Source organism: Numida meleagris, chromosome 17, assembly GCF_002078875.1.
Source record: "Numida meleagris isolate 19003 breed g44 Domestic line chromosome 17, NumMel1.0, whole genome shotgun sequence".
Taxonomy (NCBI): domain Eukaryota; kingdom Metazoa; phylum Chordata; class Aves; order Galliformes; family Numididae; genus Numida; species Numida meleagris.
The window spans coordinates 5,119,312-5,144,606 of record NC_034425.1 but is presented as its reverse complement, the minus strand read 5'-3'; the positions used below and the strand labels follow the sequence as shown (position 1 = coordinate 5,144,606).

Genomic DNA, 25,295 nt, shown 5'->3' with positions numbered 1-25,295 from the left:
GACAACTTGTCAGGGTATTGATGTTCCGGTTAAGCAGACACAAGCGTTAGGACACCTAAGTGCATCCCATCAAGAACAATCTAAAACATCAAAAACTATTTCATGTGCTATTGTTGTACAATGGTGTATCTGAAAATAATACTCCAGAACCTGAAGAATGACTCTGAATCAATCTGTCATCCTTCCTTATGGTTTCCCAAAGCAACAAGATCTGTTTATGAGCTCTCATGTTCTTTCACAGTTCTCTTACTTCCCTCTCCTCTCCCTCCCCTAGGACAGTTGCACACTCCATGTTTCCAGCAGCAGATTACTATTTCGCTGAGATCGAGTAATGTAAAATTTTTCGGTCAAAACAGGAATCAGCAGAAGTGCATTAACAGACAAGTTGCCTGGCCACCTGAAAAAGGCTTCCCTGGAACCGCTCTCCTTCCTTACCTCCATCACCGCATTCTCTTTAAATTAAAAACAACACCAACAAAAGCACAGATCAGTGAGAAGTCTATTAAACACCGCACTCCGGTTCAGCGCAGCACGGAGCTCGGCAGCACAGCTCCACCCGACTCCTGCAGAGCTGCCCCGTCCGTACCTTCCGAACCATGGGGCTCCCGTCGTTGATGAGCTGGGCCAGCATCATGGCCACGTTGTGGTCGATGGTGGTGGAGTGGTCGGTCCGTTCAGCCGAGTTGCCCACGAATGTTCCCAGTGCAAAGACGGCAGCACAGCGAACCTGGGAGAGGCAAACGTTCCTCGTGATTTTCCTCTTCGCCCCAGCCTGAAGTTTGCCATTGGGAGTTTTTATCCCCACAAATGGTGTCTCTGGAAACCTGGGCTACTGTGTCAAGTAAATAGTGAGGGCGGAACGGAAGCCCACAGAGACTAAGAACCAAACCAGGTTCATCAAAGCGCTGAGTTATAAGTATTCACAGATGAAGGAGTACATTTAATTTCCCAGAATACTCAGTGACCTTCCCATGGGTGATTTTTCCAGTTGACACTGCCTAGAATATTAATTAATAGGAATAAGGCATACAGGGAGTTACGGTTGGCATGTGAATCTCTTTAACAAGAGCACTGAACTCCAGCCTTCAGATAAAGGCATGCAAAAAGGTAACAGAAGTTGGGAAAAAGACAGCAGCTGAAATCGGGGTAAATTTTGCCAGATCACTAAAGAACAGAGGGATCAGATGGCTTGGTAATCTTACAGCCTGCCTTGGCAGAGAGTGAAAACGATGGGGATACAGTATAATCAACTGCAGGGCGTGCTTCACAGAGCAGAAACGATCCCCCTGGCTTCTCAAACAGAGGTGCAGATGTGCCATAAAGACAGGTCAACCCGACCACTGCACAAATACGGATTAGAGAACGTGGGAAAGATCAGGCAAGAGAAAGGAGGTAGAGGATGCAGGAGAGAAAGACTGGATGTAAAAGGGAAGCTAATCTTTAATCACTGCAAGTCAGCAGTGGTGTTTATCTCCAGGCTTACTTCTCCCACACACCAAGTAATCCCACCAGGGTCTGACAGGCGCTGTCAATCACAGCCACGCTCTGCACAAGAATCTCTGCTCTCTTGGAGATTTGGTCATGAGAGTAAAACACATTCAATTAAAGATGTACTTTCACACATACCAGGAGGAGAGCAGTTTCCGTACTCAGATAAAAAGATGAGAGGGTTTTTTGAAACACTGAGTGAGTTTTGGGACCACATTTTTTAAAAGGCCTCTGTCTCCTCGTGCCAGAGTTCCAAGATTCTGAGTCTTGGGCTGTATGAACAGCCCCTACGTTTCTTCAGTTGCTTCTCTCACAGGGCTTGCGAGATTTGAACCATCTTGAAGGAAGAGCAATAAGACGTTTCTCTGAACCAGACACAATCATAAAGCTCTTGAAGGCACTGGTTTTGTAAGTATTTCTGGAGCCCGCTTTCGCAATTCTGACAGTTGGACTGGTGTTTATTTAAACAGTTGGATTCTTACCTCTGGGATTGGATCAGAGAGGAGACTGTAGAGCTTTTCATGAGCACTGTCTCTCACACCGCACCACCTGGCTGAGTCAAAGTTCTGCCAAATACGCCCTAAACAAATGGCCACCCACTGACGCAGGAGAGGATGCGGATCGTTTAACTGTTCCAGGCAAATAGCAATCAGGTTTCCTTGAAGGCAGGCTTCCTACAACACAAATCAATGCAATTTGTTTTGGTTGACAGCTTCCCGCCTCATCATCAGAAAAGGAGAAAGAGACCAGAAACCAAGAGAAAATAATTATCCTTTGGTTGTATACTGATTTTGTTGCAAAATACCATTTGGAAGCAGCACAAGGGCAAGGTCAACTACATGCCGTAGTAGCTACTTAAATAGTTCAGCATTACAAATACTTCCCGTAACTCATAAAGCTTGTTTTTCTCCTCGCTGGAAACACTCCTTTGCACCTGTCAGAGCCCTAAGGTTTATGGCTCCTTCCATATATCCTTCCCAAGAACTGCATCACAGCCATCAAATTCTCACTCGCCAGGAACTAGGCACTATTTCTCGACCAGCACGTCAGTGCGCTGCCTGGAGGGCGGCTGCTGAGTGACTTGTGTCCTTAACCCCTGCTCCCAGCTGCCACATCCGGATGTGTGTTTGTCACACCCCCAGGTCAATTCTTCTTTTACTCCACCAAAAAAACCCTAACGTGAAGTTATCTTCTGTGTCAGCTCTCCAGTTCAGGGTTGTGCACTAATGCAAGCCAAGACATGTTCATCACAGTAAAGGCATGATGAAGAGAGGAGCGACAACGAAAGGAAAGAGGATGCTGGGACTCACCTGTCCTGTGTTGTAGTTGTTAACAATTACAGCCAGAATAAAAGCAGTCATTGTCCTGTGTTCAGCCTTAAAACAACATACAACTAATGGTTATCTACAAAACAGGTCAGAGAACAACAACATTCCACGTTTTCTGAAACACGTGCTTCTTCTGAGTATGGCTTCTATCATGTTAAAAGAGCAAGAGGGAAGAGAAAGCCAGGATTTTCCTGTCATCCCGTCACACTCCTCAGACACTTCATAATCTTATATCATCAGGCTGCCAATACGATCCTCCCAACCAACCCCTGGGTATTGTTCTGGAGGAGGCATACAAATACTCACTATAGGAAACCACAAAAAAAAAAAACTTTTGCGGAGAGAATTACGAAAGTTACAGTGAAATTAGCCTGCCTCTGCACCCAGCCCCCGGAAGCCCACAGCTCCTATCCTTCTGAGTAATTCGTGCTTAAATATCTTCAGGCAAGTTTGTGGCTCCCCGTTTGGCGGCTGCCTGCATCACGCAGCCTGGCAGCAGCACTAGCTCCCCTGGCAGTGGCTGCAGCGGGTCCCAGAGCTGGAGGTGGGAGCAGCTCTCATTAGCACTGCCGTGTCAGAAAGCAGCGTACAAACCCCGACAAGTCGAGCAAGCGCTGGAAGAGCCTGAGTAAAGATGACTTGTTCTTACTGGCATATAAGGGTCTGCCAAAACGGAAAGGAAATACTTGTGACCGTTGTCCTTCACAAGGTCAGCTTGACATGACTGAAACAAGACAGAGAGAAGGAGAAAAAGCAATGAGTACAGTAGCAAAAATATTCCTTCCTCCAACGGTGCGTGCATGTTCCGTGCCTTAATCATTTTTCTCCAATCTAGTTTGCATTTGAGAAACGAAGGAAAGAGCGAGCCCTCCATCAGGGCCACGGCCAAATGGGTGCACAGAGAGGGGGCAAGGAGCAGACACGACGGCCCCGGGAGTGACAGGCACAGCAACCAAAGAGGTGCCCGCTTACTGGGGAGAAAAGCACACCCAGCACCTCCATCCCGCCCTGCACCTTCACCATTATTTGGGAGCCATCAAAAGCAAAACCTAGGAGGAATCTGATTAGAGGATGCTGGTGCCAAGGCAATGAGCTTACCACAGATGAGGTCTCCTGATCACTGCTGCTCACTTCTAGCTGCGCAGTGAGATGTTGTGTAGGTAAGTGGTGTAAGGCCCAGCTCAAATCAGTAGCAGCCCCCAGGAAAGGCAGCAAAGCCAGGCCCTGCCCTCGGGAGCCATCGCTCTCAGCGCTCAGTGAGCACACAGGTGCTGCGGGAGCCCCAGGGTCCCCTTTAGCCAGGCTGGCTCTGGTCACACCTACAGGGCTCAGAGCTACGGGCCCTGCTGGGTGAGCTCCTCGCGCCCACCTCTCCATGACTACAGAAGGCACCGTTTGAGGGCACCAACATCTTGTCTATAGCCAGTTTTCCCACTCAGGATGTGAGACCGTCTATGGGAACATTAAAGCACTGCCCCGCGCAGGCAGGACAACTCGGACTGCAGCACTGAACAGACCTAGCACGTGTTTTCATACAGTGACCCACATCAGCGGGCGATTACCAGTAAATCTGCAGGGGGATGGAGAAGGAATTATTCGTTCCCTATGTTCCATCCAATCCCCTGTCCAGGCGGGACTGTATTTTGACAAGAAGATTTCAACTCGTCGCACACACGTCTCTAATCTCCGCATTATTTGGTCAAGTGCTGATGCGTGCTGAACCGGCCCCCACCAGCACGTGGTGCCACGATCTCCTGCTACACACAAGCAGAGCCCGCGGGGGAACTCGGTCATCCCCAGAGCTCAGTGGGGAGGGGATGCAGCCCTTGGGGCAGCACTGGCAGTGGAGCACGCGGCCCTGATTCCACAGCTCAGCGTGCAACAAGAACTCCTTCCTGCAGCTCTTTTTGCTAACATACGAAGCCAGGCTTCATGTATGACATACTAGGGTCAAACCAAGAAAATACACATTATTAAAGTGAAAATTTAGGTGAGTGAAAACTGACTTGGCACTCAATTTCCCTCGTGACAGCAGTTCTATTGTATGCTTCACACCAGAGACAGGATCATGTATTTTTTATCAGGCATAGAAGGTGAAGGAGGGAACTAATTGTTGAAAGGCAAGGGGATGGCAAGACAGAGATGCAAGAGAATATTTTATTGCTGAAGGGAGTAGAGATGCTGGTTTTGGCAGAGCAAAGAGCAGAGGGAATGGATTGATGCCAGGCTGCAGCTACGAGAGGCTTCCCTGACTTTTGTGTAATGCTGCACAAAAAAAAAAAAAAAAGGTTTTTTTTCTCCCCACTTCATTCTGAGCATGAACACTCTTTACTCCTTGGGAAAAAAACCATCTCCCAGCTGCACAGGAGGCAAACAGGCACCAACCCAGAGGACACTGACCATGGTCACACTGCTCTCATTGTGCTCCCATTGCTGCCTGCCACCTGGGGCTCCAGGGAGGGGCAGCTCTTCTGGAACCAACACGTTTAACCAAACCCTCACTGTCAGATCCTGGGAACAACATGGAAAGCCAGCACCATGAGCTGGCATCACCGTGTTGACAGCAGAGGTCACAGCTGGGAAGCAGGGACACTATTTACACCGCTTACTCCCTTTAAACAGTCCGAGAAATGTTTGGTTTCTATTGTGCTCAGCCAATTATTCGAAGCGCTGAGATCTCCTTCTTGGCTGTCCCACATTAGCAATACTTACTCCTTCTCAGCATCGTTCTGTCAGTTTGGTTTTTTGTTTTTCAGGGTTTTTTTTTTTTTCCTCCTATTTTTTCTGCTATTACGACACATTTGCTCCATCCCCGCGCAGCGGCCTGGCCCCCCCCGGCAGCACTCATCCCACCTGCCTGCTGTCACTGCCTTCTCCCTTCTCACACCACTGCCTGGGAGCCAGGAACGGAAAAAAAAAAAATGGGAAGAAACCCAAACACCCGAGTATTTCGGCTGGGTTTTGCTGTGGTTTTGGTTGTTGGTATTTTTTTTTTTAACAGCACAGTCTACCGAATGAGCGGGGCAGGAAAACAGAGCAGGGAGCAACACTGACGGTGGCAGGAGAGGGCAGGGGGAAGGAAGCGCTCTCAGATTGGCTTCAGCACCAGAGACAGTGAAGGATGGCTCGGCACCCACGTGAATTATACATGAGTCCTCTCCAAAGGTACCTGGGGCTGAAGCGTGAGCCGCAGAGGGGCATGCATCAAAATAAGCTTTTCAAGAGTAGCTTTAAGATGAATAGTTTTCATTTTCTTTGCTTCCCCAAATCCTCTTAGGATGTTAATGAAAATATATTTATAAAACCAAACCCGACAATGCTGTATCAACAGCGGGGAAAAATTCCAACAAATTCAGCGTTATTCTCCATAGTGAAATGGAAGAGGCCTAACAAAAACAAATCCCCAAATAAGCAAGATCCAACTTCTACAAGCCGTTCAGACAATTTTCTAATAGCTCATAACTGTGCCTGCAATTATCTGTGTGTACCTCTCTTAATAATTTCAAATTGCTCAACTAATTGTACTCAGAATACACACAGCCATACATACGACTACACAAATTCATCTACAATTACTTCTCCGTTTAATTATTGATTTAAAACCAAACCAAACCTAGAGCTCTGGGTAAGGCCACCTTTAAAAAACAACCAGGGCTCAGTTTTTAAGCTTTAGCCCAAAGGTGCCAAAATATTGCAGAGAAGACCAGAATCAAGGACCCATGATAGGAAGAAACTGTCTTCCCCAGGCAACAGATACCTCTGTGCCAACCACGCTCAGTGCAGCACTGTGTGTAAGTACTATCACAGGAGAGTCGGAAGAGGACTCTTAAATTCGACTCACCAAAAAATCAGTCTTGCTTTATTTCCAGAAAAAATCGGGGTCTGAAGACCAGCCAAAGGCTGCTCTGACAACTGACAGAAATGGCGGTGAACAAAACAAGCCTGATGACAATTTCAAATGGAAAACGTGAGGGGGAGAGGGGGAAAGAGAGAGCGCACACGCTCACCTGGGAGCAGGTGAGAACACAGGGTGTGAGGGCAACGTGGGAGCAAAGCGGCTTCTTAAGCCCCTCAGCAGGTGAAGCAGTGCACTCCCCAGCAAAGATGCGGTCAGGGAGATCTGCTGGCTCTCCCCCAGAGCTCCCCAGGACCCAAGGAGGAATTAAGAGCTGGGAACGTTCACGTGACGTTGAAGCATTTGCACAGTGCAAGCGTGCACGAGGAGGCGGGCAGTCCAGCTCGCCAGTACCTGAGTGGGGATTTCACAGCCACAAAATTGCAGAAGCCAGCTTGCACACAAGTGAAATAAACAACCGAGGAAATATGCCGGTCCTCGGATAACGCAGCATCTTTTTGAAGTGCCTCCAGAGAAATTCTGAATTCCAAAGCGACTGGATGAAGCAAACGGGAAAAATAAAAAGGCGCGCTGCTGAAAACCAGAGCAAGCAGCCATCCCGAGGAGTACTCACACTGTCCACTGCGAGAATTTTGGCCCAGATGAAGACAAGAAGCGGTCTCAGCTCACGAGCTGAACTTTGAAGCAGCTTCAGCACATACGGGAAAATGCCAACAGACAGCGCCTGGGGAGCCAGAGAGAAAAGCAAACGCTCAGAGACGGCTCAGCCCCACGGCACCGCGCTGCACAGGGGCAGCGCCGCCCGCTCTGCGGAGAGGGAGCGTGTTTTAACGACACGGATGAGAAACCTGGTAGAAAGCAATTTCATACATTTCGAGTAAAGAGGGGATCCCTGCGTATTTGTCTGTTGCTCGTTTTAATCGTGGATGTCACCAGATATTTTCAGACTCGTTTGGCCCGGTGAGACCCGGAGTTAATCTAGCACTCGCTTCTTCCCGTTACAGCCTGTGCTATTTTATGCTTCACGATACGCTGTGCTCTTCTCAGATGGGGCCATTTGCTTTCACAAGTAAACATATTGCAAAAGCTCAATAATTACAGTCTTCCCACTGGAAATTAACTAGGCCTCTCGCTTACACAGGCTTTTTACCAAGCCTTTTGCTCACAGGAGCACACGCAACTCGTTCAATCTCTGAGAACCCCTCCGTGACTGCAGATTTCCCAAAGGGCAATGGGAGGGGAGAGTGAGGAGGAGGTCATTATGGATGCCCTGCACCACATGCTGACCCTCATGGAAGTTTCTCATCCAGAAGGCTTAAAATCACCTTCAGAGCATACTTTCCTCGTGCTGCTGTGGGCTAAGCTGTCTGTGGTGCAGGAAGGAGTCTTGCCTGAGATGAAAATGGGAGGAAAAGAAAGCCAACAAGAAGCCCCACCCTGGAGCGATCCCGCTGTCAGCTGCTGGTTTGTCTTCATCACTGTTATCAACAACAGCTCCATGTACAAGAGTGCTTTAAAATGCTCCTCTGCTACGTTCCTACTTATTACCTGCACCGTGCTAGCCACTTTCCAAAATGCAGAAGGCAGCGGCCTCCTCTCAGAAGAGCTTATACAATCCAGAGACCAAATAGATAGAGGAAGAGAAGAAACGATGCAGCCAGTAAGCTGAGAGAGCAGAGGATGACAAACAGATGGGCATTTTGTTGTTATTTATTTTACATGACAAACCTCCTTATTTGTCCTGGATGCTTCCTTCTGTTTTGTAGCCTCCATTATATTACGCTGAACTTTGTCTAAATAACTCCTCCTTGTAATAGCACAAATGAAAAGCTATTTGGCCTTCTTGATTAATACAAACTGCTTTTCTTTTACAGATGCTTGCTCCATTCCATATGCATGACTACACAAAACGCCAGCCATTTGTCAAATCGGGGGGAGTACCTTCCACATCTTCCTTCCATAAATCATCATTTGTATTTATCACCTATACTGAGAGTCTCATTGACTTTTACAAGACGAAACGCAGCACAAACGTACCAAGCTCACTGCCCAAGGCCCCAGGTCCAGAAATCTTCCCAGCAGATCGAGAGCTCGCAGCCGGTGCACCTGGCTCAGCAGAACCTGCAGAGGAAAGGGACAGCGGTTACTACTGCAAAGCTCCTCGTGACTGCAGAGCAAACGTGAGAGGACCTCGGAATCATCACGTGACTTTGAAAAGCACTGATGATCTGAATGGAAAAAGCTGAAAGACAAAACCTGGCTGCTGAAAACTTTCACCCCACTGAACAGTGTCACCAGTGGGGCACTGCCCCCCCCCGGCGATGCTCTCTTCCATGAAGTTTTGCAGACACCTGCAAATCTTCTCCTCAGAATGCAGTTATCCTCAGTCTCCAAGCGTTGCTCCAGTTCTTTCCCTGTTAATATTCCTCTGCAATGGTTCCTATGCAGCTCAGCTCTGCTAGGTGGAAGCAGCCACTACGCATTTCAAACGGTCTCATCTTACTGCTTTTCCTCAGTAAAGGAGGAACGGGATTGAATCTGCAGGAAGGATTCAAAGGTGAGCAAAAGGAGCAGCCTGCCGCTACTCCAAACAGCTCAGAAGCAGAAAAAGAGGCTTTGCTTCCTCGGCAAATCAATATAAGAGACTTAAGAGGGAAGCAAAAGGTCACATTAGTCATTAATAAAAATCTCATTAAAATGGAGTCTGACAATGACAATGAGGTGATAGTTTACTGGCTTATACCTACCCTGGTGTGAAATATTAACAGACAGACTTTCAGTTCTTAATCTCCTTAACAGATGCAAGATATTGGAATGCAACATTTAATCCTCCGTTTAAATTGAGTACCATCCCTCAGCATGGATCTCAGGGAAGGCGACTCGTTGATTTAGCTCCCCAGTTCCATCCCCTTCTCAATGTTTCCTTCCACACTGCATATTCAAATTAAATTATTTTTCATGTTTAATATTGAAGAATAACTAAATCACTTGGCTTACATCTCATACTGTGGACAACTGACACTAGATACTAAAGTTGTGCAGAGAAAGTCCAGAGGAAAAAGACAGATACGTGGGAGGCTGTATTAATCCCTCCAATTGTTTCGTGTCTGAATATCCTTGCTCAGATCCCAAGACAGGTCATAAGAGAAAGCATTTTGGTCGTCCTGCCCTACTTGGCACCAGCCTATTTCATAAACATACTACAGAACTTGGCGTGATTAACCATGTGCTTTAAAGATGCCCAGCACAGGAATATCAGGGCCAGCTGTTTGAGATTAAAGCAGCAAGAGAAACCAGGGCATGGCAGAAGCTGAGGCAGAGCAGAAACAATAGAAAAGAGCACATCAGGTGCAGGGTGCTTACACAGACACAGGGGGCACAGAGAGTTGGCAATGCTTCTGCTATCCGACCTTCAGAAAAAAAACAAGGAAGGCCATAAATTTTGCTGCCGCTGGAAATAAATGGATGTGATTGAAAAGGATTTCCAGGTGAAGATACAAAACCACATCTCGACTGCACTGACCTCCCTCAAGACTCTTTAACCAACCCCAATTCTGTGTTGCTTTAAAAGCTCTGTTTCATTATTCTCAGAAACAGAGAAGCCAGCAGTGACTCTCGGGTTTTTGTATTCACACTTCCCAATCTGATTTGCACAATAAACCGAGGCCACAAGTGACACAAACTCTGGAGACCTGGATGAGGATGTGGGGACTCTACGCACAATTTACAAACTCGGAGTGAAATTAAGTTGCTATGCTGTGCCACTGAGCGCTCAGGGCTGCGTCAAATCTCTCCCTGACCAGATACACTCATCCATCGTTATTTGTATCTAAACAGAAGACAAGGAGGCAATGACACTTTGGGGTACGGTCGCAGTTCCCTCTGCACCCATCTGATGGGAGATTTCGCCCTTCCTCTAGTAGTCTCAGACCACGCAGTGTGAATATAAGCCTCGTATTTCCACTGTTTAAATACCACATCAGCAAGAACAATACTTGGAATGCTTTTTCTCTACCCCCACTAAGCTCTCCCTTTCCTAGTAATACCACAGCTACAGGATTTAAAGAACAGCATATGGGTGAGATTTTGGGTTTGGCTTGGGATGCTGAAAGCAGCTCTTTTGTGGATGCCCACAGCTCAGCTGGAGCCATCCCTCTAAGCTCAAAGCTAGGTTTCAAAGCTGGAGCGATCAGAAGGAGATGAATTTGAAAAGCTAATTATGTCCACGCTTGCAAGTTAGGGACTAACCAAGATACAAGGGCGTAACTTAGATGTAACAGCTCACACGTCAGCAGGAATTCCCTAACAAACGCAGGAGGGAAGAAGAGGACTGCAGCAGCAGCTCTCCAGGGCTTGCAGTGGGGTGAGCTCAGCCTTGGCCACGTGCAGCAGAATCCTGTGGCAGGAGGCAGCTCCTCCAGGATCCGCAGCTGCTAACTGCTGCCTTTGATAACTTCTCCCTCCCTGCACCAGGAGGTCACCTGTGTCCAATCTGCCCCACGCACAGCACAGATCTGAAATGGAATTTGGAACTTCTTGAAGAGGGAATTGGAACTTCCTGAAGTCAATAAAGGCCATGTGCAAAGGGCAGTCTCCCTGTCCTTCACAAAGCCAAGCTTTGTGTGGCCGGCACCGTGCCCATGGCACTCAAACACCATCTTTCCCCAGGGGCACATCAAAATGGGAAGATAGAATCAACCTTAGGCTGCAGCAGCACAGTATAAGCACTCCCAGGGGCTCAAAGCAAAAAGACACCTGTGAGAGGTGTCAAACAATTCCTCACCTCTCTTAAGCAGTCGCTCTCTGATTCAAAGCGTCTCAAACCTGTTAACAGTTCATCTTATTCCACTTTACAACTACATATACCTTAATTATAAGAATAATTACACTGTCCTAGATCATTTTTGCTCCAGGAAGGAAAGCAGATTCCTTTGCCAGGTGACCTCTCAATTCCACTGCAAGGTTAAGCTGCTGCAGAGCCCTCCGGTGCCAAATAATTCACTGGAAAGCAGCAAAGTTGGTGCTGGAGCTGAAGCCTGCCTTCTCTTATTGCAGTGACCGAGATAAACCTTACATTTGTTTATCCAGCTGATCTCTCAAGACTTGGGAGGCTCAGGGAAATTAAGATTCGGTCTCACGATGATTGATGGTGCTGTCAGTCACAGAACAAGCTGGCAGCTAACAGGGAAGGCAAGTCTTCTCACATTTAGCGAAAGAAATCACAGGTCTCTGGATAAGTGATTGGAATCGTGTTTCTTTAAAGAGGAAGACTTTAAATTTTGTTGCCTGATAGAGAAGAGACCACAGCCATCTCAATAAGGGTTTGTATTTCTGTCAATGCAAACACGTGGAGAGGGGAGGGCAAGAACAGATGAACAACTGCCATATTTCTCTTGGATAAAAGGTGACTTGAAATGAGGTGTTGTTTCCTCTAGATTTATTCTCCTTTCTAAAAATGAGCTTTGTCTCATCTAAGCAAATGTCTACCAGAACCCTATGTTCCTTCCAGGCATGGTCTTCAGAGACTTGTTTCTATGTTCTCGCAACAAAATTTCAGCATCCCATTAAAGGGAACACTTTGCAGGCTGTACTAGCAGCACAGAAACATAATCCATTTCCAAACTATTTACACTGCAGTAACGCTCACTTCGTGAAAGTAGGCAGAAGATAAAACCTCTGCCTGAAAGGGCCAGAATCTAAGAGGAGGTGCTACAGGAGGAAACAACACAGACGTGCTACTCTGTGAAGAAGCCTTGCTACCTCAGAGCAAAACGCGAGGCAGCACAGCCCCATACTGCTGGAGCTGCAAATAGGCTACGCCAGGAAGTTATGCCCAACCGAAAGGGGAGGCACGGGGGAAGAAAAGCACCTTGTCCTCCTCTGCACGGGTCTAGCAGACGTGCCGCCAGCGCTCACTAATCCTGGAGGAGCTCAGGTGTTTCTGTACCCGGTGCCACCCGGCTGCTCACCTGCAGGACAATGGGCAGCTGCTCCGGGGGGTTGCGGTTCTCCACGCCCATCGTCAGCCACACCTGGAACGCCGTCAGCTGCTCCGCGAAGAAGGGGCTGTGCTGTTGGAGCAAGAACACAGATGGCATCTTTGGCTCTAAAATGGGTGAAGCAACTAGATTTAGCACCCGCGGGCTCGCACGGTGTATTGGTTGTAAAAACGGTAACTGGCAGATGTTTGGTTGGTTTGCTTTTGCACGTGAATTTTTTCCAAAGATCGATCAGACGCAGTTCCCTTGAAGTATACTGGCATTTCCTAATGCGTTTGAAAAAGAAGGAAAGAGCAGAGAAACTGGAAAAGGTATCACAGAAGCTCTTGGGGAAATCTAGTTAATCCCCTCCACATGAGAAGCGCTTTCATCTGCCCTGCAGAGGCAGTTCCACTCCCGTGGCACGCATTGCTGCCTCTGCCCAGCACACAGTGAACACAGTAACAGCACATTGTGTAGGCAAACAAAGAAGTTTACTTACAGTCCTGAATCCACTAATTTAATAGAGATAATCCACTGATAGAGATATCCTGGTGGTGTGGGTAAATGAGCACACAGCATTTAGGACACTTTAATGCTGCCCTCCTGAAGTTCATCAGGTGGGATGAACTCCAAACATCAGCTAATGCCTCTCAGCCCGGCTTTGGTGCTTAGACATTAGTGTGAAAAGCACCATGGAAAAGCCTGAAACATTGGCTCACGGTACTGCTAGACATGCAGGAGAAAAGAAAATACTGCAGGCTTTGACAAGCACGATGCAGCTACGGCTTTGCTCTGATGAGGCAGGTTACTGGCTGATGAAACAGGAAGAGTACTTGGGGAGATGTGACACTGAAGCACCAGGAGGCTGCTCAGGTGCATCCAACACCTCTGCTCTCCTGACAGCAGCAGTGAGCGGTCAGCAATGTGACACAGTCCCCAGAGCCCTGCTCACAACGTGCTCTTGGACAGACCCGGGCCTCAGCAGCATCCCCGGTGCTGGAGGAAACCATCCTTTGGCACAGGATGGTGTGAGAGAACGCTGACCCCGGTCAGAAACACAGGGGGGAACAAAGCTGAGGGGCGAGGGCAGGGAGGAGGTGGGATCAGGGACCCACGCCCACCCCGAGCTGCCAGGAGCCCACTCCCCACGTTAGCCCGCAGGCTCGGCTCCAGCAGACGATTGTATTTTGCAGGTCTGCGTAGCAAAGAACAGCTAGAGAATAAGCAGAAGCCAGGAGCACGTGGTTTATAATGTGCTGCTGAAACAAGCCAGCCCTGAAGAGATTACCAACCGCTTCATCCAGGCCAGCCTGGGCGCTCAGCCTACAGGGGCAGTGGGGAGGGCAGGGTGGCAGCAGGTGATGCTGCGACACACCATGCAGCCCTATTACAAAACAGTGGCCTGACCTCACCAACACAAACGCTCTCCCCACCCCAAACCACCACCCCTGCCCAGATTACTGCTGCCCGGCAGCTGCCAGCCTCTGCTGATATACACCGCTTCCTGCGGGCATAAATCAAGAGGCGTGAGGGCAAAACTTTGATTAGAACACAAGGAACAGATCAGAGATGTGCAATTGCCTGTCTTCTGCAAGCATTTGTCACAGTGTAAAGCTGAGACCTTTCACTTCCAACCTAATAGCCAAGTTTCCTACTATTTCTCTCGGTGTCTGAGGGAGACCTTCAACAGGTCCTCTCTCTGCAGAACAGGCACAAACCTACACAGTATTAACCAGGCAGGATGTTTGCTGATCCTTTGTCTATTACTGAGTATTTGCCTCCTTCCATCTCTGAATACACATAAATTTGGTAAATTTCAAGTCACTTGACAGTGGGAGTACAGATGATATCCAAGCCTAACATAAAGGTACCCAACTGATATTGTCAGAGACCTGATTTAAAATGGACACGCTAAGAGTTGTATTTGTGCACATTTTAAAATACAGCACATAGAGTGGGTGAAAAAAGAGGTGGGAGAATTAAAGGGCATCTTTATCAGCCCCCATCCTTGCAGAAGTTTACGGCTGTCCTCCTGTACTCGGGTCTTTGGAGACCATCTGCAATCACTGCCAGAAAGCCCTTCCAAAGTTCGGTAACATAAATATAATACAAGCACGTCAGAGTAAAATTGGTTCTATTCCAGTTGCACTTACAAGGCTGTAAAGGTATGGCCCCACACTCCCCAGCAGCTCTGCGAGCAGGGGGTGATGCACACATTGTTCTTCTCTTGCTGGGCTCTGGGCTTTCTATCTTTCCCAGTGACATCCCACACTTCTGCCCCATCAGCCACACCAGAAGTTCTGGTTGTGAAGAAAGGCACGAAGCAGATCTCTGTTTTTCTTTATAGCGCTTGTTCCAGTGGAGATGGTCATTTAATTTAAGAACACCTTTTTAAAAAGTAGAAAATGTACGGCTACGGCAGATTTCTTTTTCTCAATTTTCAACCAACTCAATCACAAAAGCATTCCAGAAAACTCTGAAGCTTCGCTCCTATCTGCATGGAGATGTCAGCTGTTTACAGAATCTATTTGGGTACACTTGCAGCACTGAATTCATGTTCAAAGATAGGATGCTTGCTGCTTGCTGTAATTGGATATGAATATTCCATATCCACATATATTTCTCTAAGTGAGGTGAATCTAGATTTACAGTTTTCCAAAAATATAAACCATTAAATTCAGGATTCAATAAGAAGTGACGTGCTGAGCCTAGGCTTCAAATAACGGGTTAAACTAGGACACATTTTGATGTATTATGTAACTTACCCTAAATGCAGTTCCTTCCTCTATAATTGTAGGTAACTGGGAAAGGCAAATATCAACCGCAAGGTCCCATGCTTGCCTACAGAAAAAGGTGAAAGAGGAAAGAGAAGTCATGAGCAGTTATCCACAAGCAATATCATACAAGACTATGGATAAAGCAGGGCTGTCAGACTGGCTGAGCAACACTTAGTGTTCCCTCTTTCTAACAGTTTTTGCACTTACTCACCGTGCCATAGAATAGCTAAAGTATCACGATCTATAATACTAACAGCACATAAACCACGTGCAGCTGCAAGGGAATCTGTTGTGGCAGAGGCAGCACAAATGAAATGTGGTACCAATCTGCTTCCAAACACCCACAATCAAACTAAAAGAGGACCAAACTAAAATAAAAGGATTTCATCGCCAGAGTTCCCGGAACACCTCTAAAAATGTGAAAGAGGCACATCCTACCCAAGAAACCACTATCCCTACTCTACGCATAGACATTCCACACACTTCTCATTTCAGCATATGGATTTATGCGCTCTGAAAGGCTAGTGAGTGAAACCACCACCCTCTGGGTTTCTTAAACAAAAGGAACTAATTTACTCTCCAGACACATTAGTTCTTTAATGACTTGTGGCCATCATGTGCTACCATCAATAGGCTAAGCAATTTTTCTTCTCCTAGGAACACTTGCAGACAGAAGGCCATAGGTGATAATCAATACGGCGCATTTTAGTTACCTACTCTAATAAGTTCTTAAATCACCTTGCTTGGAGTCAGACAAAGCCTCCCATTAGAACAACTACCGAGCAAAATCCATCCCATTGGACTAACTGGCAGCTGTTCTCAACTAAAACCAATCTCTCCAATTAAATGGAAAAATAAACTACAGGGAGCTCGCATTTTTCCATGGGTTCAAGAGCTGCAGCTTGTTTTAGATGTCCCAGACCTCGTCCCTCTGCTTCACGGCATTCACCTTCCACTTGACGGTATGCTGCCAATATAATTAAGAGATAATCAAGAGATAATCAAAGCACAGGCAACAAATGCTTCCCACATGCTCAATAAAGACCCGTGCCGGAGACAAAATGTTTACGCAAAGCTGATGAGAGATATTTAGTCGTGGTGGAGGAAAAGTCAATTAGTCCAATTATAAAGGTAATTTCGCTACAAGCCAAGGATGAACATTTCTGACTTTGAGGTGCTTGGTGCAGAGGGGAATATCAACCTAAAGAAATTCTGTCAGCCTTCAGAAAAAGCCAATAAATACTGCCTTCGAGATGAGTTTTACGAGGTGGGAGGAAAATGGTTTGGAGATCAGAGACAACCGGTCTTATTTTGGCTGCCTATAAGAGGATCCTGCACAGGTCATTATACTGCAGGGGCACAGAACTAAGATGCTGAGCTCCACAAAGTCATTTTAGGTAAGAAGAACTACTACTGCTATAAAAACGTCTGGAGCAGCCCTGCAGGGTCAATTCCCAAAGGTTTTTAAATGTTATCAGAAAGAACAACCCCAAATTTAAAAAGCGATTTAAGTAGATTAAAACAAAATCTCTTTTTACGCTTCAAAAAACAAGCCATTAAAAATCAATGTAGCCACATAGCTAACGCTACTCCATCTTTTAAAAGAGTGTAGCCAGCAATATAAAATCTTGTTACTGCTCATCGCAGTCTAGAGAGCTACTGATTAACATCAACTCTGTTAAGGGATTCTCATCGATTAACTACCTAAAATGATGCTCCAGCCTTTCCCAAGTAGCCCAACACGCCGTTTCTGCTTCATCTCTGTAAGAAACGAGACAGCAAACCTGCCCACCCACCCAGGCACACGAGGAAACAACAGTTTTGCCTGAAGTAAACACCACGCTACTCCCAACTACTACAAGAGCAGCTACGCGCCGCTTGCTAGACTTCGGGCTGCATAATTCATGAATGAGCTGTCACATCGCTAACTCGTGGCATGGGCAAAATAAAGAACTGCTTTAAATAGGCATTACAGTAATGAAGAGTCAAAAATCAGCCACGGGAGAATGGTAAAGGACTGATGCCACTGACTGTGTGAAGAGAAACAGAAGGGGAAAAAACACTTGGTAGAGATATTGTGAAAATAATGGCTGCTGGCGATGGGTAGAAGTGATTGACTGTTTCAATATGCCAAAGGGAACCAGAAAGGTGGGCAGTTTGTAGATACACTCCCTGAACTAATATTACGGTTTAGCACGCAAACAGGAGATAAATTAGGGAGCAGCAGGGGAACAGGGATGGGTGCCATTGCATCCTACAAGTGATTTATGAAAGCCAGCCCAGGAGATCACTGCCTCCTTTCCTTCTTCATGGAGATTACTGTTTGCAAAGTGCTATGGAAGATTTGTTATCCCAGCATCAGTTATAGGAGCTGGGCAACGCCTCGGCATGTCCCTTCCTCCCCATCTATTGCATTCTCCCCATCATCCTCACTGCCCCAGCCCAGCAAGGTGACACAGTGATGCAGTCACTGGCTCTAATCGACTGAAATATTGCCGTGTTCCAGCTTCATTACGCTGCTAAACAGCGTGTTAATGAGGGTTTTACACTATGCTGTCCTGATTGCTCTGTACATAAAGCGTAAGAAGAGAGGACACGTGCTCTCTGTACACCCCAGTTAAATTAGAAGCCTCCATACCTGTAACATAAGGTTTTATACACACTGCTGATACGTCACAAATCACGTTATAAAGCCTAACAGAATTTTCAGCTTGTCTTCTCCAAACCCAGCTGTTTATTTGTATGTCCCTGTATCATTACTACTAAAAACCCTTCACACCTTTACTCCTAACATGATCATATATAACCTCATGGGCCCGCATCCCTATCTCTGTGTGCCAGACAAACACTTCCTGCAGGCTGAAGTCGGTGATGCAGGTGACATGAAGGTCCCGTCCCTCCTAGAGGAACCCAGCAGCGGCACCAGCCTGGCAGAGCCACGAGGCAGGACAATGTGGAGCTGCCTGGGCAGCAGGCTGCCAGCACCAACGCGTGAGCTCCAAAGCTTTGCACATAACAACCCGCAGCATGGCCACGTGTATCCTCGTGTGTGCTGGGGACCGAGCAAGTTTCACAGAACCACGTCTAAGAAGGGGCTTGAGTATTTTATGGTGCCCTCCATGCTGTGCCACAAAGCACATTATTCATGTAAGAAAGGGTTCAAAGTCACCGACTTTGAGCTGTGCTGGGAGAGGAAAGGAGATGCTTCGGTTCCAAAACCGAGCAGAGCATGCTCGGACTCAGGTACCTCCTGTGTCTATTTTGGAATAACTGTATATTAAATTCTCGCCTTAGTTGGAAGACTGACTCAACTAAAACAAAAGAGAAGGCAGCAATGTACTTTCATTTTCCAAAAAATGGGTGAAGCAATGGAGCCTGCCAACAGAAACAGCCTGCAAAGAGAACAAGCCAACAACGCCCTGCATCTCTATCTGCACTGAGCGATCCCTTCAACGAGGCACCCAGCAGACAAGGTGCCAGCCAGCATCCTGGGACAGGATACAACAACTCCAAATATATGAAAACCCAGAATGAAAAGACATTACTCTTCCATTATTCTACAATAAAAACTCAGCAGGGAAAGAGCTCCCTTGAATTCAATCACTAACACTCTCCTCTCATTATAACAATACTCATATATGTCCATATATTTCAGCTCCAGTTCTCCCTAGCCCTTCAGCACAAAGTTCCCATTCATGTGCTCCTGGAACTCCACCTCTCCCCGCTCCCAATACCAATTTCATTGCAGTCGGACTGTTTAAACTTTTAATATTCTAACGCTAATTCATCCAGCTGCCTTTACTTTGTTCCCCCCAAGGTGCTGCAAACTTTGGACTTTTGCACAAAGAAGAGCAGGCTGAGAGCGCCAGCTCTGCTCACCAACGGTTTTATTGTGCAAATCCATGAAACATTCAGCGATGGGAGCCCACAGTAATACTCCAGCAACATAAATGAAACACGGTTACAGAGATGTGCTCTAGTCTTCCTTCACCCACACGCGCTACCTCAGCTGGCAGAGCACAAAGGCAGATGTTCTTCCATTCCACTTAAATTTTCCGGGCTGAGTCAGTGTCTAATGCTTTTAATTCTCATGTCATATATTTTAATAAAGTATTATTGATGTCTTCTAGCATTCTGTCTTTTTTCTGGGAATAGCCTGTATTATATTGCACCGCTCGTAATATTAGCAATAAATGGTATTTCTCACTGGGACAGTCATACTAAGGAGCAGCTACAGAGAAGCTGAAGCCATCTGTAGTGTAGGGCTTAGGCATCAGGGCAACTGCTCAGAGTTTGTATTTCTGGAAGTGTTAAATATTTCAGTCTGTATCAAATATGTTGGACAAGATTTCTGTGTTTGTCTTTGCTGCAAGTACAACTCAACAACATATTCTGTTCAATGGCATTTACACATTGCAGCCTAAGCTCACCTGCTCCGCAGTGACACCGTGCACTCACTGAGCCTGCTTCAGAGGAAGGCAGCTGGGTAGATGCTCAGACACAGCTATTTTTAAACAAATATTTATTGCTATGAATATTTGCTACAACTATGAAATCTTGCTTTCTTCTGCCAGTGCATTCCCCCACTCTAGACGCAGCTCATAGCACACGCGTTGCTGTTTTTGTCCCATATTTCTCTCTGTTAAACTATCTGCAGCCCATGAACGTGTCTGGGAGATGTTAAGCCTAACACAGACGCAAACAAAGAATCTGGTTACAGCAACAGCATCATCTGAATTAATCTCATCCTTCCCATGCCAAACAGTTCCAAACAGCCTTTCAAACAATCACTTTCCTCTTCCTGAGATGCTAAGAGTTCCATGTAGCTAAATAGAGACTCATTTCTCTGAGAAATCAGGGAGCAGAGACTGCACCTGCCCTGCACTGCTGCCACAAAGACTGCTGCTCCTCTCCGCCTGTAATTGGGCTGCTGTATTATGACTTCCTTTTCAGCTGGAATTCCACGCGTATTTTATTTGCAGTACATTATGACTTTCTTTCAACTACAATTTCATGCCTGGTTTATATACTATTGCAATATTTCCATTATGGGCAAATCATAGCTCTTCCATGGTGTAATTAAGGTACTTCATTTTTAATCTACATCCCCGGTTAGGAAATATTTCTAAATACATTATTGGGTCTTTTGGAAGGCCGTGAATATAACTTGCTGCCAACGGCAGTAATGTATAAACTGTAATCCATCACAACGGAGATCAAGATGCTGACGGAGCACCAGGCCCCCTGTTCATACCGCACAATAGACGAAACAACTCTCAAAGCTGAATAGCTCAGCCAGTCCATCAATATGTATTAATATTAATACATGTATTAGAGCAGTGCCTACAGCAGCCAGGGACCTGCAGCGCCAGGCACCGCACGGATACCAACTGCGCGTGCCTGGGAGGGTTTACACCTAACGCAGGTAAAACACAGCAAGCCAGCGAATGCAAGAAGGCCCCAGCAGAGCTGCAGGAGGCTGGGGCTTCCTGCTCTCCCCTCCCTGACTGCAAGGGGTTCCCAGAGAGGAAGAGCTGCAAGGCAGCGCAGAGCACCCCCAGGCACACTCACTGCTGCTGCAGAGATCAGGGCACCACACGCAATTCAGAAGGGACTGTGTGTGCATTTCTACTTTAGCAAAACACTGACGCCGACTTACGCCTTTCCTGCAAACATGGTGCAAAACATAACGCTAAGGCAATGGCACTTTGCCTCTCCAGGCAGCCTTCTGCTGGGATACAAATCATGTCTGCACACAGATCCCGTTTTCCTTTGCTTCCCAGCTGTGAATCTGAAGATGGGCTCGCATCCATAACAGCAGATAAACACGGCAGTCCTCTCGCGACACTGAATGGACAGCGAAGTCCAGGGGATAATGGACAAGAGAATATGTGCACGTATGTACTGGAGAAGTTAAACATCATGCCATACTGAGGCCGCAAGCAGCAAAACCAAACCTGAGCCAGGAAGGCGCCCTGGGTGCACACAGGATCATCATTCCATGGGAACAGAGGAAGGTACAAAGCACCAGCGCAAGCAACACCCAGAAAGCCCAGAAGAGAGGAAAAAGAGGATGAGGAGTGGGGAAGTCCCAAAGTCTGAGGTCAGGTCCTTGAAGAACACCAACAGACACAGTGCTGCTATTCTATACTTATGCAGCTCTGTAGGAGAGAAGCGCAGAGGTCCCTGCCTGCCTCCTGCACACCCAGCCACTGCAGGCAGCACGCAGCCAGGGCTCGCACTGCGAAGTACTCAGGCTTACGTGCTGGGTATGGGAAAAAAGGAAGAACCAAAAAGAACCCCAAACTTGTGAAAAGCTCTCCACAAACCAACCATCAGCAGAAGCTGCCGCATCACCCACGCAGGCTCCACCACTTATCAGCACAGATCATTAAACCACCCCGAAGTTTCAGTTCTTTTCAGCAGGCATTTAGCAGCTCTCCCCGCCTTCAGCCACTTCACCCAGCTGATCTAAATAAAATGGGTTTGGAGGATCTGGAATCCAGCAGAAAAGTACTGAATGAAAAGCGATAGGTAAGCGCGGCTGATTATTTTTAGAAAGTATTTAAACGAGGCCTAAATTAGTTTCTAAATCTGTCATTACTGAAAGTTCACAATAATGAACTGAGCCACCTCTGACAAAAGTGGAATTTTCCCCTTTGCTAGATTTGATTCAAACTGCACCTTTTTGTAGGACACTGAAAAAAAAACGTGCCCAGGGATCCTCCCCTCACTCACTGCCTGCTTCACCAGCGTTTGGGATTCAGAGGGAGAAAAGCCTTCTCCTAAGGAATTCCTTGTTCTGGTAAACCCGAAAAAGCAGCAGCAACGCCATTATGGTGTGGTATGGCCTGAAGGACTCAGCAACAGCATTTTTAGAGCCATTTTGCACAAGAACACAAGTGAAGAAAGCCTTTCCAGAATCCACCATTGGACCAAGCAGGTCTGTGATGGCCAGAACAGGATCCTGGACTTCTGAGTTCCGTCCCCAGCGCACAGACAGCAATGCCAACGCTGAGTTGTTATGCTCCATAGGAAACAAGAAATAGGGGCTTTTAGTACGCTGACAATAAGCATGAATTATGTGCTCATAAAGAACCAGGAACATACGTTTTTAATAGGCTGGCAATAAGCAGGCTATAAATAACTCAGGAAATGCACTGTTTTAATTTCAAAGTTTCTGCGAAGACACATCTCTGTCTAACGCAACCGTAAGCACAAAGTTCTATGGCTCCAGCTCTGCCCCATCCAGCTGTAACATCCCAAGGCAACTCTCAGGCTTTCTTCCACTCCTTTCCCTTCCAAACTTCCCAGTGTCTCATACCACACAATGACAAGACAGCTCCCCATATTTACAAGCAAGCGAAACCGCTGTCCTCAAAAGCTGTTAATTCAGAGCACTTAAGAACGTTGCCACATACAAACACGCAATACATCCAGCAAGGCTGCCAACCTGCTGAAGATTCCACCCAAAGTCTGTCCTATCACCTCCACGCTTTGCAATTCTGAAAGCAACTCCACTCAACCAGCAAATGCCTACGATGGGGCTCTGTTACCTTATCCCCATTTCTTAGAGGAAATATTCAATGCAATTTGAACTTACTGATGCTGCTATCAGTTTTGCAGCGATCGTCATCGCCTCATACCTCCTCTACATTTATTTTCCTCTGCATTTTAATGAAGAAAACTTACTAAAGGAATGGGAAAATACAGGCAAATTAAGCCCACTCAGTTGCCTTTACCTGCCATGCTATCAGCCTTTTAGCAAGTCACAGCTATCCTTTTCTCCTAAAGGAACTACATTAGCTTGACTATACCGGTGTACTTAGCCAAATTTTACACTGTTCTAGAATCAAAGTAAGCATTTTTATTATCACCGTTAATATTATTTGTGTTACTGTTGTTCATGGAATGCTTGTTTGATAGTCAGAACCACATTTAAGAGGTTTTACGTAACTGTGCCACCTCCATTTCTGTTAATCATCTTAAAAGCAACGGTGACAATAGATGAACGCTGCAGCAAAAAAACTCTACAATGCAAGTTACAATTTTCTCCCTTAGGCCCCCAGCTCTCCCCACCCTTTGCAATCATTGGTGACCAGCTTTGCTCTGTGGAAACAGAGAGGAGATGTCCCACTCCCCTTCTATGTGGCATGAAAGATTATAAGGTCAAACAGAAGCTTCTGTATCACAGAACTGCATCACCTTTATGTATGCAAAGAGAAGAAATAAATTTGTAGATGGGTGTTTACACCGCCACATGCTCTTTCATTTTTGATCCACTGACTTAATCAGAAAAGCACTGTGTGGATTTAAGTAGTGACAATCTTTCATGACTACAGCTCCCCAAATCTCCTTAAGGCAGCAGCAGCCTTTGCAGCACGGGGAACTCGCTGGCTGTGACTTACCACATTGCATGCATGTACGTTGGAGGTAGGCGGGGGCTGCTGACCGGGGTGCAGTTGTAGGATCTCATGATTCTTTCTGCCAAGAGAAAGTTACGAAATAAACTGGCCACAAGCAGGTCTTGCCGGAAGAGCTTCTGAAAAAGATCTGTCGAGAGATTGCACAGATTACTACATGCGCATCTGTATAACTTGAGTGCCCTAAGTATTACATAAAAATCATTTAAGTGATAAAAATATGTTAATATTTCATTCAAACAACAGAAAAAAATCTCCAGCAGTCTTTTAACGACAGGATATCACAACTCTTAAAGGACATCTGCCTTCTGAGTTCCCTTTAAGCATCACTGTTACTCTGCATTTCACATTAAAAGAATTAACTGCTGTCTACCTCAGGCTGGATTTGCCTTTTCTGGACAAAATTCCTCTTCTAATGATTTGGAAATTGTAAGGGAGAAAAGGACCTGTGTGTACCATTTAATCCAGAACTACTTTACTAACTGGCAGTTTGATGTGCCTACGAAAAGCCAACGGGAACAGTAAAAGATAACAAACACGCTATCTCCTAGAAGGGCAAAGAAGTATTTATGCAGTAATGAGCATTAGTATACAAATGTATACAAACTTGGTCGCTCGTGCTCTAGAAGAATGAACTCAGAATGGAAGGGGTAGAAAAACGGGGTGAAGTTACTTGGCGAAAGACATGCTGTCTTACCAGCAAAGAGAGATAAAGTTGTTTTTTTCATGACACTAACAAAAGCTGCAAGAAAATAGATTGCTCTTTCCAGATACAGTAAGAAAATGATTCAAGCTAAAGCAATCATGTTAGCATGGGAAAAAGCCTTCCTAGTTTCTAATTATCACATTGCTGAAATTGTTCTGGTAGAGAAGAACGAATATAAAAAATTTAAGTAGCCTCAAGATCATGCCTGAGCTGTTCTTTCAATATCGAGCTTTAATTTTATCCTTTTTTCAGCGTCTCGTTTCTCTAACTCTTCATCCTGCCTTGAATAAGCAATGCTCCCTCCTGATGCAAACTTGCCTCGCCTGCCCAAGTCGTACCTCTAGGCAACACGTTCCACGCAATGGTGTCTGTGATGGCTGTGAAGATCCAGTTCAGCTCTCCCAGAGGAGTTCTCCTGTCATTCAGCCTTCCAGGAATCCTATGGGAGAGGAAGGGTGGGGGGAACAAGGACGTTTCCTATTAGCTGGGATTTTTATTTTTATTGTAATTGTATCATTTGTGGCACGGTGGCACCTACACGTCAACAACATGTAACACAGTGAAAGAAAATGATCTTCTTCCTATTCTGCTCTATTTTTTCTCCCGAAGAGAACAAATTCCTTTCCTCGAAAGTGCCAGGAGACAGCCAGCACAGCGTGCAGGGGAGCAACGAGCAGGCACTGCCACTGCTGCTGCAAATGGCTCGGGTGCACAGCGGAGCTCGTGGTCTTCCTCC

At 46.4% G+C, this 25,295-nt stretch overlaps 1 protein-coding gene across 3 annotated transcripts in view; it reads right to left on the bottom strand.

Annotated features, from left to right (window-relative positions):
- The window catches only part of RPTOR (regulatory associated protein of MTOR complex 1), a 120,910-nt gene that overhangs the window by 42,400 nt on the left and 53,215 nt on the right, over window positions 1-25,295 (bottom strand). For 2 of the 3 annotated variants that reach the window (XM_021414621.1, XM_021414622.1), the window contains exons 8-17: window positions 24,898-24,998; window positions 23,839-23,983; window positions 15,419-15,494; window positions 12,642-12,743; window positions 8,710-8,793; window positions 7,286-7,396; window positions 3,466-3,540; window positions 2,799-2,864; window positions 1,971-2,162; window positions 587-727 (exon numbers count right to left, since the gene is read on the bottom strand). In XM_021414621.1, the coding sequence (XP_021270296.1) occupies window positions 587-727; window positions 1,971-2,162; window positions 2,799-2,864; window positions 3,466-3,540; window positions 7,286-7,396; window positions 8,710-8,793; window positions 12,642-12,743; window positions 15,419-15,494; window positions 23,839-23,983; window positions 24,898-24,998 (1,093 nt within the window). The remainder of the gene's footprint in view (window positions 1-586; window positions 728-1,970; window positions 2,163-2,798; window positions 2,865-3,465; window positions 3,541-7,285; window positions 7,397-8,709; window positions 8,794-12,641; window positions 12,744-15,418; window positions 15,495-23,838; window positions 23,984-24,897; window positions 24,999-25,295) is intronic. The other variant, XM_021414623.1, reaches the window with a different exon arrangement.